At 35.6% G+C, this 12,697-nt stretch overlaps 2 protein-coding genes across 4 annotated transcripts; one reads left to right on the forward strand and one right to left on the reverse strand.

Moving 5' to 3' along the window:
* Nucleotides 1–89: 89 nt before the first annotated feature.
* LOC130718547 (uncharacterized) lies at nucleotides 90–6,570 on the reverse strand. Of its 3 annotated transcripts, none has more exons than XM_057569149.1 (15): nucleotides 6,038–6,570; nucleotides 5,799–5,921; nucleotides 5,221–5,362; nucleotides 4,911–5,146; nucleotides 4,515–4,573; nucleotides 3,733–3,827; nucleotides 3,255–3,357; nucleotides 3,053–3,147; nucleotides 2,920–2,982; nucleotides 2,557–2,632; nucleotides 2,374–2,482; nucleotides 1,768–1,880; nucleotides 1,630–1,688; nucleotides 663–774; nucleotides 90–484 (listed from the first exon to the last, which is right to left on the reverse strand). In XM_057569149.1, the coding sequence occupies exons 1-15, from the start codon at nucleotides 6,423–6,425 to the stop codon at nucleotides 347–349; spliced, it is 1,911 nt and encodes a 636-aa protein (XP_057425132.1). In that variant the 5' UTR covers nucleotides 6,426–6,570; the 3' UTR covers nucleotides 90–346. The 3 variants fall into 3 exon arrangements, with proteins under 3 accessions (XP_057425132.1, XP_057425133.1, XP_057425134.1); XM_057569150.1 differs by having other exon boundaries at nucleotides 4,980–5,146; nucleotides 6,038–6,569; XM_057569151.1 differs by lacking the exon at nucleotides 6,038–6,570 and having other exon boundaries at nucleotides 4,911–5,138.
* A 457-nt stretch (nucleotides 6,571–7,027) lies between these two features.
* On the forward strand, nucleotides 7,028–9,942 carry LOC130718828 (replication factor A protein 1-like). The gene is made up of 10 exons (XM_057569455.1): nucleotides 7,028–7,503; nucleotides 7,613–7,880; nucleotides 7,968–8,064; nucleotides 8,143–8,349; nucleotides 8,428–8,560; nucleotides 8,657–8,811; nucleotides 8,891–9,011; nucleotides 9,091–9,285; nucleotides 9,364–9,447; nucleotides 9,537–9,942. Exons 1-10 carry the CDS (start codon nucleotides 7,354–7,356, stop codon nucleotides 9,765–9,767), a joined length of 1,641 nt encoding a protein of 546 aa, XP_057425438.1. The 5' UTR covers nucleotides 7,028–7,353; the 3' UTR covers nucleotides 9,768–9,942.
* Nucleotides 9,943–12,697: the final 2,755 nt, after the last annotated feature.

Genomic DNA, 12,697 nt, shown 5'->3' on the forward strand with positions numbered 1-12,697 from the left:
GCTAGCACATCATTGAATGAGTATGAAATTTGTTTACATTGAGTAGTCACAATGCATCGAATTTCAATTCTTTAATAACATAAAAAAAATGTCAAAAATTCTCTTCACAATTTATGCCTGCCTGCAAATTTGATACATTAATTTCGTATGCATGACAAAAGAAATGACTAAACTCAATAAAGTACAAATGTACATACAAGGCAATTGCATAAATATGCACATCTCACTTGTAGAGAGAGAGCGAGAGAGAGACCATCATATTACAACCTAAAATTCCAATAAAACCTATTTAAATGCTCACCAAACAAAGAATGAAAAAACTCTAAGATACAAATACAAGGCGGGGCTATGATAACAAAGATGTTACTCTGACAGAGTTATCAGCTGATCCAGTCAAGAAAATGGGTAATGTCGGATGCCAATCTACAGCGGTAATAGGAGCACCGTGAGGAAGTGTTCTCCAACCAGTCAAATTACCCTGAACCTGACAACGCAACCAACCGACATTTACATTTTCAGATAACTAACAAGTAACAAGTTAATTGGAAATATTCAAGCCAAAATTTTACAAGTCCAACTAAAATATAGGTACGTAAATTACAATCCCTTCAAAGGGAAGGCCTAATCACAATGCATGCAGAAGAACTCAAGAAACAATCAACCTGATATATGGGTGCTCTAACAGAACTGGATGTTACCAAGAGTCTCCTCCCATTTGCATCTAATGCCATCTCATGTCTGCTATATTTTGAAGCACTGAGGGGGGAACAGAACCTATGAAATGTCAAAAAAAAATACATCATGCTCAGAATTAATTCTCCACACATATCTAAAAGCAAGGATATATAGAGCGGACATACGACATTATCCCTCACATTTCATGAATGAGATAAAGTATTTTTAACAGCACACACACACACACACACACACAGAGGTCGTACCTATTTTATTCCATAAATGCATTGAATCCCAGTTGTGATTCAGGTGATTAGCCCATCCCCCAACAATTACATAATTTTATGCTATTAGTAACACTAAATAAAACATATGAAATTATAATATTACCATTTTGAAATTTTACGACATTCAATTGAAAGTTAACTCTAGGTAATACAAAGTATTGTTCATGAATAGCTTGTAAATCAACACTAACAATTAACGTCTGATATGTATAGGCATGATAATTTCGATGACCTATATCTAACTTTAAAATACATGTTTGCTACAGAAAAGGCCATTGAAGAATTCCTCCAGAATAATAGAAATATAAGATGGCCGTTGCCTAAACTACAATTCATTGCTTTAAATTAAGTATTTGAAGATGGATGTGGATCCGGTGTAAATTCACAATCAAAATTCACATCCGGTGTAAATTCACAATCAAAATCCACAGACATGACTCAGCTCTTAACTTTTCCAACTTTTGCTCAGTCAGAACAGGAACTCATGGAAGACAGGTAAAAATTATATCATGAGTTATATATTTCCTTGCTAAACCCTCCATTTCATATATCTAGCGTTCCCATCTTTGGATGGTGAAAACAATTTTGAGCCTTAATATTTGCAAAAAAAAGAAAGAAAGGAGAAATATTCCGAGTCTAATCATAAGGTGCCAAACTATAAATATACCTGCTACAGTCTCTTGACCACAAGATTTGACCTTGATTTTGCAAACTCCACTCGAAAATCTGATAACAAAGAACCAATTAGTATGAAGTGTGGCATCCACTTTACAAGCAAGAATAACATTAAATTAGCAGTACTTGCCTTCCCATCAGAGCCCAGGCTAAAAATGCTAGTCTCATCTGGTCCAAAAAAAATTGAACTGATAGAAGAATCATGTGCAGGCCAGCCAGTGATTTGTAGACCAGCAGACATGTCTTTGGATTGATAAGGAAGACATGATTGTCAAACTATGTGACCCCCAGCTTATACATTCACAATAGGTTCTCTATACACACACATATATAGGGTTGTATCTAGCGAGAATGGGGTGAGGCCGTGAGGGGGATAAATTTAGACACATGGATGGTCAAAATTAAAAATTATTTAATGGTCACATGCGTTCATGTTTTAATCTTAACCATTTATGGTTAGATCTAATGGTCAAGATTTGTTCCTCTCACTTTCACGTAAAAAATCTTTCACATATGATATAAAAATACACACGAACACCAAATATCTGATCCCAATATTCATTAGGAACCTCGAGAAAGCACAATAAAAGCATCAAATTAGCAATTCCAGCAAGGGCAGTTATGACTTCTTAAATACAAGCTACGCGCTATGATGGAAGTCAGCAATTCCAGCAACAGGTGAATTACGAAATATATTAACATAGAGAAGTAGTCGAATAAATGAAATTAAGGATACCAAACATGTGAATCATTCCATCCACAGCAGATGCTGCTAAAATCTTCCCATTGTGATTGAAGCATAGAGAAGTAATTGCTGGTGGATCTTCTCCAAGAGGAAGGACTGTCTTTATGAAATTCAAAATTAAACATAGCCATAAAACAACATTAACATAAACATTCTATTCAAAGAAGCACATACCATGGCTTTCCACGTCTTCATGTTCCACACAGTTAGTGAAGCGAAACCCAGGTTGTGAGGATAGTTGGAACCAGCCCTGTACAGACAACATGGTCCTCAGAATTCCTTGCTAAAATGTGTTAACAGTGTAAATTAACAAAAAATAAACAATAGAAAGGATGTCCATTGAGAGCATAATAAAAGGCCAGATACCTTGACCAATGGTATTTAACTGTAGTTTAATTCGTATGTCCAAAATCCAAACAGAAAAATTTATATATGATAATTGGACTAGCATTGTATGAAAACAGAGGATTGAATCACCAAATTAAACCAATTTACTACTACAATAAAGAATTCAATATTTAAAATTTTAGTGAATACCCTCTAGAAGCTGCTGCAGACACGAAAATAGGTTCAACGGGACTGCACTTTATGTCCAACACACTGTAAAACCACACGTGTCAGTTAAAAAATGATGAATAGAGAAACCTAACAATATATGATTAGGAAATACCTTGGAAATTCTTCTGTTGTGTTAAGGTCACAAACAACTCTCTTTGCATCCACATTCCAAGCTTTAATGCACCCATCAGATGTACCTATTAGAAGCTTTTATCAAAAGGAACAGCTTTATCATTTGAATTTACAGTCTCATATAATGAATAAAACTGAATAATTTCAATCTCTCAATCTCCTTGATAAATCAATTCACATACCAAGCGGTCTGATTTACATTCCCAGTCAAGCGACAAAATTTCGGTGCCACAATATATGGTTGCATTTCTAGATACTGGAGTTGATGCATCATATGTCCATATCCTTTATTAAAACATATAGAGCAATCAGAGACCAAATTGCTTGAGAGGGATTTCATAAAAACTAAATAAGAATTGCCGTGAAAGGTAAAGAAGCTTGATATCATAAAAGTAAGCATTATAAAGGGCTATTTCTAAACATAAATGCATTGGAGTACATCAAGCTTCATATCTTTCTTTAATTTAAATTCTTATCAATTGTTAAAAGAATTGCTGGCTGGTATTGCACTAAATACATCTACTCCTAAGGAGTCTTAATAGTGGAAAATAAGTACAGGCTACATCCTGGTAATTAATACTAATAGATGAAGAATGTTCTAATTTCCCCCTAGGGTAATAATCTTGATATGTTTGTTTACATCAACTCCCAAGAGGGTACCTGACAGTTCCATCCAGAGAGGCACTAGCAATGTTGTTTCCAGATGTAGAGAAGCGGCACCGGGTGATTGGACTGGTGTGCCCCAAAAATGTCTCCTGAGAATCACAATGATTTGATATTTACACCAATTGCAATGGCATTAATTATTTTCTTGAAACAAATTTCTTTCCTTTTTTCATAATGTACCTTTTTGAGCTTCTATCAAAAGGTATTTTTTTTCTGACATTTTTTAAGAAAGACGGTTTTTTTATCCCTTATATCTATTTTATGAGTTTAATGGATATGCACTGATAGTGTAAAATAGTTTTACACAGTCATCCAATCAAAGCATGCCACATATGAGAGATAATTACATTTGACTTTAATTTTAATTAAAAGAATAAGATATTTTCTGATTTGGCGGAATTCAATTGGATGTCTGTGTAAAACTATTCTACACTGTCAGTGCATATCCATTAAACTCCTATTTTATATCTACATTAACGTTTTTTTATCCCTTATGCCTACATAACTCGTCTCCCTCTTTTCAAGGAAGTCAGTCTCAGACCATATGTAGTTATCGGTCCTTTTTATACAGTTCCTGACAGGTGCTTTTGTGGCTCTTCACTCCAGCCCTGAAGTATTCTGTGAGCCCCTTCTGTTTAAGGCCCTCCACCCGAACCATTCTTCTTTCGCTCACTCTCATAATGAAAAAAGGCATGTTGAAAGCAAGCCAGGATGACTTTTCACCTTAGTCAAAAGTAAGATGAAACTGTGGAACAAAGGAGGGTATGCAAATTTACCTGGTGCTCCACTTTGACCTCAGCAAAATCTTCTTCCCCATAAACTTCTCTATCATTTTCTGCCACGAAATAATTGTTAAGTTTTACTTCCAAATAGAAATATATGGTTACTGAAATCATAATGACACCTCAGCCTAAATACCAGTTTGTTCAACATCCTAAAAATTAGATGTGTTTTGAAGATCAGATGAACACAAAGCATCCTGATTTATTTTTTAGAAATAATAATAATGAATTGATTACATTTTAGAAGAAGTCAGCACATGAATATAATAATATAAATAAGTCTATATCCATGGAAAGTAGCCATCATCTTGCTCAAAATACAACCAAGCAACTACAAAGAGGAAGAGGCCTTGAAGTATATATATCTTCCTATATGGGGACTGTCATGACCTTTTGCAGTGGCATCGCCAGCTCTGCCATTTACCAGATGATCATTCATTAAGAAAGGTGAATCTTCACCTGACTTGGAGCTGATAATCTCAGACTGAACATATCCAGGTCTATCAACAATAGAATCTTGGCTAATCTCTTTTTGAACTCCTCTTGGATAAACCTTCGGAGAATCTTCTGACATATGGGTACTTTCTTCACGCAAATTGCTTGATGAACTAATACTTCCTTCCAAACTTCAATCCAGATTAATTAGAAAACTAAACATGACTCATGAGAGACGAAGAGCAATGAATAAAAATATGCTTACCTTCTAAATTGGCATAATTGTGCCTCTTTCTCATCGAGTAAAGCCTGAAGCTGCGACAATTTATGATTTAGATGTACGATATCTCTTTTGAGTAGGTTGGTAGCATTCATCTCTGAACTGATCTTCAGTAGAGCAGGTAGACGTGATATTGTTAAGGATAAATTAAGAAAGGACTTGAGGATATTGGGAATGCTATAGCACATAAATCCCTACTTTGAGTCCCCAAATGTCATAATCCCCGATTGTTGTCTATAAGAAATATTGTGAAACCCAATAAACATCCTATAAAATTATCAATGTGAAACACAGCGCAAAAGTTAACTCGCATCAGTAGCAAGGTATCCTTTTGTGACTTGACCTGTTTCTTTTTCTCTTTTCATAAACTACCAAAACATTCTTGTATCCACCTGGTCTTAATTATGGTCAAACCCTTCAACCATCTTCTAAACCAAGATGAGGTACTCTAACATAGTAACTAAAACTGGTAAGTCAGTTATTTAGCAAACCACATTGTACCTAAGAATCTACAATTACACCATAAACATCGAAAAGCAAACTAAAAATGCTGTGAAGGATATGAGTAGCATTGAAGATCTCACTAAAGAAGTTTCTAACAGAAAGATGCAATGCCTGATACCACTCCTTGGAGAAAAATATTCGAAATTCTGGATCGGTTTGCGGATTCTTGGTATAAGGAATTGCTGCAATACAACTTCTCAATCTCATCATCACAATCAAACTGTGCAGTGATCAAGTTCATTACAAACAAAAATAATACACAGAAACAGCAACAACATTGAAAAAACAGAAAACGCACCAAACCAGTGAGTCCAATCCTGAGAACTCTGCACCAATTCAGCACCATTAGCAGCGAAAAACTCCACAACCTTGTCTCTCCGATTGGACTGCAAAGCATAAACAACATAGAATCGCAGAATAGAAGCTTCCAACTTCGACAACGTTGAAACAAGTGCGGTTTCAGAACTTGAAGAGACATAGTGTTTGAAGAAACCGAGAAGCGCAACCAACTTCTCACCCTGAAACTTGGGAACATAGACGGAGAAGATGAGGTCGAGAATCTTGTCGACCTGGAACCCTTTACCAATGTCGGTTCGCAATTCGGTCTCGTAAGCTTCGAGCGTGTTGGTGAATCCTCGGAACACCAGAAACTCCCTCACCAGTTCCTCTGCGTACTCCATCATCATCGGTGAAACTGAGATGAGATCGCGGCGTCGATTGGAAGAGTGGTTTGCTGTTACGGCGGTGGGGACGTCACGTGTCAACTAAGTGCTAGTTACAACAACTTAGAACTCAACACTGTTTTTTTTTTAACAGATCAATAGTGTTTTTTTGTAAACTCAATTAATCGATATCTTATTTTATCTCATAATATCTTATAATCCTATCTTATAATCTAAAAATCAAGAAATAGTAACTCCAATAGATATGATACTCTCTAATGCTTTGTCTTTCTTGAATTTTTTTTCTCACATACTATTCTATTATTATTTTTTTCAATTTCAACTTCTGATTCTAATCGAGTAGGAGAAAAGCTTGCAAGTTTTACATCCTCAGATAACAAAAGAAAAGTCTCTGGGGGAGCTTCTTCTGGGTACTAAAAGCTAGATGGGCTAAGTGGTCGGCAACCCTGTTACGAGATCTTCTTACATGGGAAACAAAAAGAAAACTAAGAATAAAGGAGATGCTCTTACATTCTCTGATTACATCACCAGTATAGGAAATTCCTAATCTATACTAGATACAAAGCACAAGCCGTTTACCAGGACAAAATTTGACGTGTCGCTCTCTAAGAAGTTTGCCACGTGTCTCCGTTCCCCGGGTTCTTATCAGCCCTCTGAAGGAAAAAATCTTTAGCAGATGTTTTAACACCATACTTCTCAAATACCATGATTTTCCCACTGCTACCTACCTCTGTGTGATTCATGTGTTTCTCCCCCTTTTCAAATTTGAAAAAAAAAAAAAATACATTCTCCAATTCTGTGATTCTCCCGGTTTCTACTTTTTTCCAACTATAAATTTAGTACAAGGCCATTGTATCTACCACACCCACCCACCAACGTTGATTTGCTTACCATTCCCTGTACGTTTTACTTCCTTTCTGAGTGATTTGTGATGGAGTCTGTTTACCATAATGTTGCTGAGCTTCGTTCTGGGAAGCAACATTGGAGGATTATGGTGAAGGTGATCCGGATTTGGTACAGCCAAGGGTTTGCCACATCGAAGTTGCCCCTTTCTCTTGAGCTTGTCCTGATGGATGATAAGGTACTGGCTTGATATCGTTTTGTCTATTTGTCTATGTTATACATTTATTTTCCAGAATAATATTAAATATTCCGTGTTGGTAATGGTTGTATGCCTCTTTACTTTGAAGGGTACCAAGATCCATGCCAGTATTAAAAAGACTCTGATGTACAAGTTTGAGAAGTTACTGGTTGAGGGGAAGGTTTACAGTGTGTCCTCATTTGTGTTAGTGGATAGTAGTGGGGAGTATAAAACTACACGTCATAATTACAAGATATGTTTCATGTATAACACTGAAGTGCGCCCAATGGACCAGTTTCCTATTGATGCGTTCCCCTACAGCTTTGTTCCTCTAGCTGACCTTTTAGCTCCTACCTATGATTCCTCTTTCCTAATTGGTATCATTTTAGACTTTTATCTGCCTATGACAATTATGTGTTCCACCCCTTTAACAATTTCGTATTCCATATGGTTATGTTTTGCAGATGTGATTGGCATTCTAACCGGCGTTGGAGTTGAGAGGGAGATTGTTACTAATGGGAAGAAATCAAAGATGAATGTGATTGAGATTGATTCTGCAGGGTAATTTCCCTTAAGTTTTTGGATTATTTGATTTTCATCGTTTGAACCTATAATGTAGTCATTCACATTTACTTCCAGGGTCAGGGTTGAGTGCGCCCTATTCGGAGCTTATGTTGATGAGCTTGCTAATTTTCTTGGCGGTGGTGAACTCAACAACCCTGTCGTGATCATACAGTTTGCTAAAGTCAAATCCTTTCAGGGGCACAACAGCCTTCAAAATGTTCATGGGACTACTAAAATTCTGTTTGACCCAGATCTACCAATGGCTGATGTTTTGAAAACCAGGTATGCGTCTATGTTTTGGACTTTAAATTTTAGTCATTGAAATTGTGTACTTGATTGTCTGCCCAATGTTCCTTGCAGTTTTTTGGAAGCCAATGAAAGTGCATCGCACTCTGTTAGCCAATTGTCTGATTCCAAAACCGTTTCTGGCGAGGATGATTTCCTGGTTCTGACAATTAGCAAGTCTATTGCTGATTTGAGGGAAATCAAGAAGGTTTGAGATTGCATCTCATTGTTATCAAATGAGAAATGTTGATAACTCTTGCGTTATATGCCAGACTTTTGATGATAATATTATTTGTTTGTGTAGGATTGTGTCTGTGTTGTGTATGGTACCATTCTTCCTCTTGAAGAAGGTGTTGATTGGTGGTACACTGCCTGTAGATGTAGCCGCAAGGTGTATGCTGATGAAAGGATGTTTTTCTGTGAGGGATGTAACCGTCACGTGCTGGCCGTCTATCCTAGGTTTGGTTGACTTCATTTTAAATGTTCTCATGGTAACGTTGGGTGGTTAGATAGTAATGGTATATTTCATTTGGTTTAGGTATCGTCTTCAAGTCAGGGTGGAAGATAATTCTGGCAGTGCAAACTTTATCCTCTTTGATAAAGAAGCCACTGCACTGGTTGGGAAAACTTGCTCTGAAATGGTTGATGCTTGTGACAAGGTATGTTTCAACATTATATTTTTTTAACGAACAACCTGTGGCCAAGTTAAAATTTTTATTGGTTGTATATAACTTTCAGAATGATAATGGGATGGGGATTCCTGTTGAATTAACTAGCTTTGTTGGGAGATCTGCTCTTTTCAAGATTGAGGTTAAAAATTTCCAAGGTCAGAGGTTTGACAGGTCCAGATTTGAGACTTCATATCGTGTAAAGCGTGTCTGCACTGATCAATCGATTATTGAGCAGTTCAAAACATTGCAGTTAGATAACAGTGTAGGTGTTTCTCTACCTTATTTTTGTTATGTTTATTTACCTAATGCTGGTCCTGATCTTAATGAATACGGGATAAAGGTTGGTGCCTCTTCAAGTCGTTTGCTGCTCACCCCTCAGTCTACTCTGAATCCAGAAGCTGTGAAGCATGAGGAATTAGCGAAGGTTTATATTTTTAGAAGTATGTTATTGTTCCTTCTTTACCACATTATATAGACAAGGTTATAATTAAGTATTAATTGATATTTTTGCAGGATTTGTTGGAAGACTTTGCTGTTGTGTCCAATGAGAAAGCCACCCAAACTGAAGAATCTTTGGAAGGTCCTGCGAATCAACCTGCTATGTCATTGGAATCTCCAGCGATTGATCTAGCTGGAAATACTCAAGACATCATCAGTCCTAAGAGGAGTCCTTCACCTGAGAACGATGGTGTGTTGGTTTTGACGGGCAGGAAGAAGAAGGTGTTTCCAAAGATGAGGAAGTAGAAGAATTGAGACCTATCATATTGACGATGCAGTTGTTTTAAATGTATTTGGTGTAATTTTAAGTTGTTAAGAAGCAACATGTGGTTGCAGTGTCTTTTTTCACCTTATTATCTATGTTATGTTTTTAAATTCCAGTCTGCTATTTCAATTGCTGTTGTTTGTTCCAAGAAATACCAGTTCCCATGGACATGGTCATCAATATAAATATGAAAGTAGTATTTTGCGTCGTCAATTAGGTACTTTTGTAGTGGACATGGTTGATTTATGTTACTTTAATTTATTTTGATGACAATTATGTAAGTACTTACATACACCACTATATCCATTCCACACTTAAAATCCATGTAGATCATACTTGGAACGTAATCAAACCATTTCACACTTAACTGTAATGGGTTTTGTTGTTTAAGAAAAATTTAGGATCCCATGAATCAAGTGTATGGTTTATTAAAAATTGAGATGTATGCAGTAGAATCAAGCATCTACTAATACCATCCAAGTGAACCTTGCTGTGGCCTATTATTTATACTATAAACTTAGATACTCTTGAATCAAGGGTATGGTATATAAAGGGTTGTGTTTTTCAAGTGAAAACTGAGTTTTCCTGCTTGAACCTTGCAGTGGATTATTTTGTTGTTCTTAGTTAGGCTGGATGAAACTTAGTGGCATCCTGATATTACATGTACTCATCTATACTATACAAGATAATCATGATTTTTGTGTGGGCAAAATAACACTTTTAGTTGCTGTGGATTGTTAAACACATTTTCAACTGATCATGTCCACAAACTGGAATTGCATTATAGTCCTTAAAACTTCATTTCATGATGTCTCCAAAGAGTTTGCAAAATTGTAAAACTTTTGATGGACTAATTTGCAAATAGAGGGAGCATTGTGTGTCCAATTGCTATGGATATACTAGATACTACATGTACTCATCTATACTAGACAAGATAATAATGAATTTTGTGTGGGCAAAATAACACTTTTAGTTGCTGTGGATTGTTAAACACATTTTCAATTCACCCTGTCCACAAATTAGAATTGCATTATAGTCCTTAAAAATTCATTTCATGATGTCTCCAAAGAGTATGCAAAATTGTAAGACTTTTGATGGACTAATTTGCAAATAGAGGGAGCATTGTGTGTCCAATTCCTATGGTTATACTAGATATTACTGGTTACCCCTCTTAATGTGCTTCCAGACTGCACAAAACGCAGTGCCCTTTTGTATGGCTAACTTTTATCTCAGTTGTCTCAACCAAGTTATGTTCCTAAAACCCAGTTTTATCAACGACAAAAAAGCATCCATTTTCAATTGAATGAAAGTTGGTTGCAATTCTAATACTATATTTAAAAATTTGACGTGTCTTTATATGTGACATTATTGCCCCACTATCATCACCGCATGCATTGTTTTAATACACTTACAACTTATAACTATTAACATGTATCATTATCCTTATATTTTCATATGTTTTATAATTTATTTTAACCTCCAACACTAAACGTGACAAGTATTTTGGTTCTACTATACTTAAGACTTAATTAATTGATTAATCTAAAGTTTACAAATTTCAACTACTAAAATGCATTTTATTTTCTTTTTAAAAAATATTATTACTTTGAAGGAGATACAATGAGTCAAGACATGAACCTAAACAGATTTTATTACTGGGAAGAGTTTAAAAATATATTATTACTATAGAGGAGATATAAAAAAAAAGGAAAAGAATCAATATAAGTGATATTAACTCCATTGACTCATATCCTTTTTTGTAATTACACATTTTATAAGTGCTTTTAATTACTATTACCCAATCAAGTTTCATTTATCAAATGGACTTTTAAAATCAAAACATCCAAACATAAGTCACTTTACAATCCACTCACTTTCATTCAAACTCTATTTTGCAAACTCACTTTCACTCAAACTATATTTTGCAAACTTAAATCCAAACACACACTAACTCTATAGACTCCAACTTTAGCCCAGTTTGGTAGAGATTATTTGAGTTTAGCTGACAACATAAGCTCTTATGCCCGTGTCTGGGAGGGCTTATGCAAACAGCTTATGAGCTGTCATAAGCTATTTTCAGGTTATTTTCATAAGCTATTCAGGATAGCTTACGAAAAACAGCTTATGCTTATATATAGCTTAAGTTTAATTTATTTCAATAGATTTTTAAAATTTGCTTATGAGTCATAAGCGCTTATGACCATAAGTGCTTGATTAAGCTGTTTTTCCAAACGAGACCTTAGTGAACTTAATTAGTTGTACAACTTTGTTAATGGACTACTTGACTACATGTCTACATCTGTTGTTATATTTATAAATTACTCAGAACAAGTAATTAAATGGAAGCTCAAATACTGAGAGTTTTCCACCTTGGCATTTGGTGATGATGTTAAACTGAACCAAGAGTTCACGTTAGCATGTAATATAAGGGCACAGTGACTTTTCTTATTTTGGATGTAGGACGCATGTAAAATGGAAGGGCTTAGTGTATTTTTTTTAATTAAAGGACCGCTAATAGGATAGCATATTATTACAAACTCTCAATTTCACTAACTGTAGTTCAGGCGCAATAAATGTGGGTGGTTGTCTACCTCATGGTCTCTTAAATATATAAGTTTCACATCACATCCGGCCTTAATCATAATCATCATGGCAAAGACTAAAAGAATGGTGCAAGTAATAGAAAGGTTATTTGTAGAAGGAAGCATTTAATAAATTACGGGGCTCAAGCGGTTTGGAAGGACATAGTAGTAGTTTGCTCATGTGGTGAGATCTGGCTGTAATTATACCTCTGCTATGCTACTGTTGATCAACATAAGAAAGATCTTTTTTTGTGCAAACAACTTGATCTCTACCCCTGTATCTTGAGCACCCAAATCTGGGATTATTCTGTTGACAGGACATAGTAGTA

This window comes from Lotus japonicus, chromosome 5 (genome assembly GCF_012489685.1).
Source record: "Lotus japonicus ecotype B-129 chromosome 5, LjGifu_v1.2".
Classification (NCBI taxonomy): Eukaryota; Viridiplantae; Streptophyta; class Magnoliopsida; order Fabales; family Fabaceae; genus Lotus; species Lotus japonicus.

What these genes read in the sequence shown, in the direction of transcription:
- LOC130718547 (XM_057569149.1), bottom strand. Translation starts at nt 6,425, where the DNA reads ATGATGATGGAGTACGCAGAGGAACTGGTGAGGGAGTTTCTGGTGTTC. An exon ending in GGATTGGACTCACTGGTTTG is followed by an intron (nt 5,922 to 6,037) that starts GTGCGTTTTCTG and finishes GTTGTATTGCAG; the next exon opens with CAATTCCTTATACCAAGAAT. An exon ending in TCTCTGGATGGAACTGTCAG is followed by an intron (nt 3,358 to 3,732) that starts GTACCCTCTTGG and finishes GTTTTAATAAAG; the next exon opens with GATATGGACATATGATGCAT.
- LOC130718828 (XM_057569455.1), top strand. Translation starts at nt 7,354, where the DNA reads ATGGAGTCTGTTTACCATAATGTTGCTGAGCTTCGTTCTGGGAAGCAA. An exon ending in TTGTCCTGATGGATGATAAG is followed by an intron (nt 7,504 to 7,612) that starts GTACTGGCTTGA and finishes TTTACTTTGAAG; the next exon opens with GGTACCAAGATCCATGCCAG. An exon ending in TGGTTGATGCTTGTGACAAG is followed by an intron (nt 9,012 to 9,090) that starts GTATGTTTCAAC and finishes TATAACTTTCAG; the next exon opens with AATGATAATGGGATGGGGAT.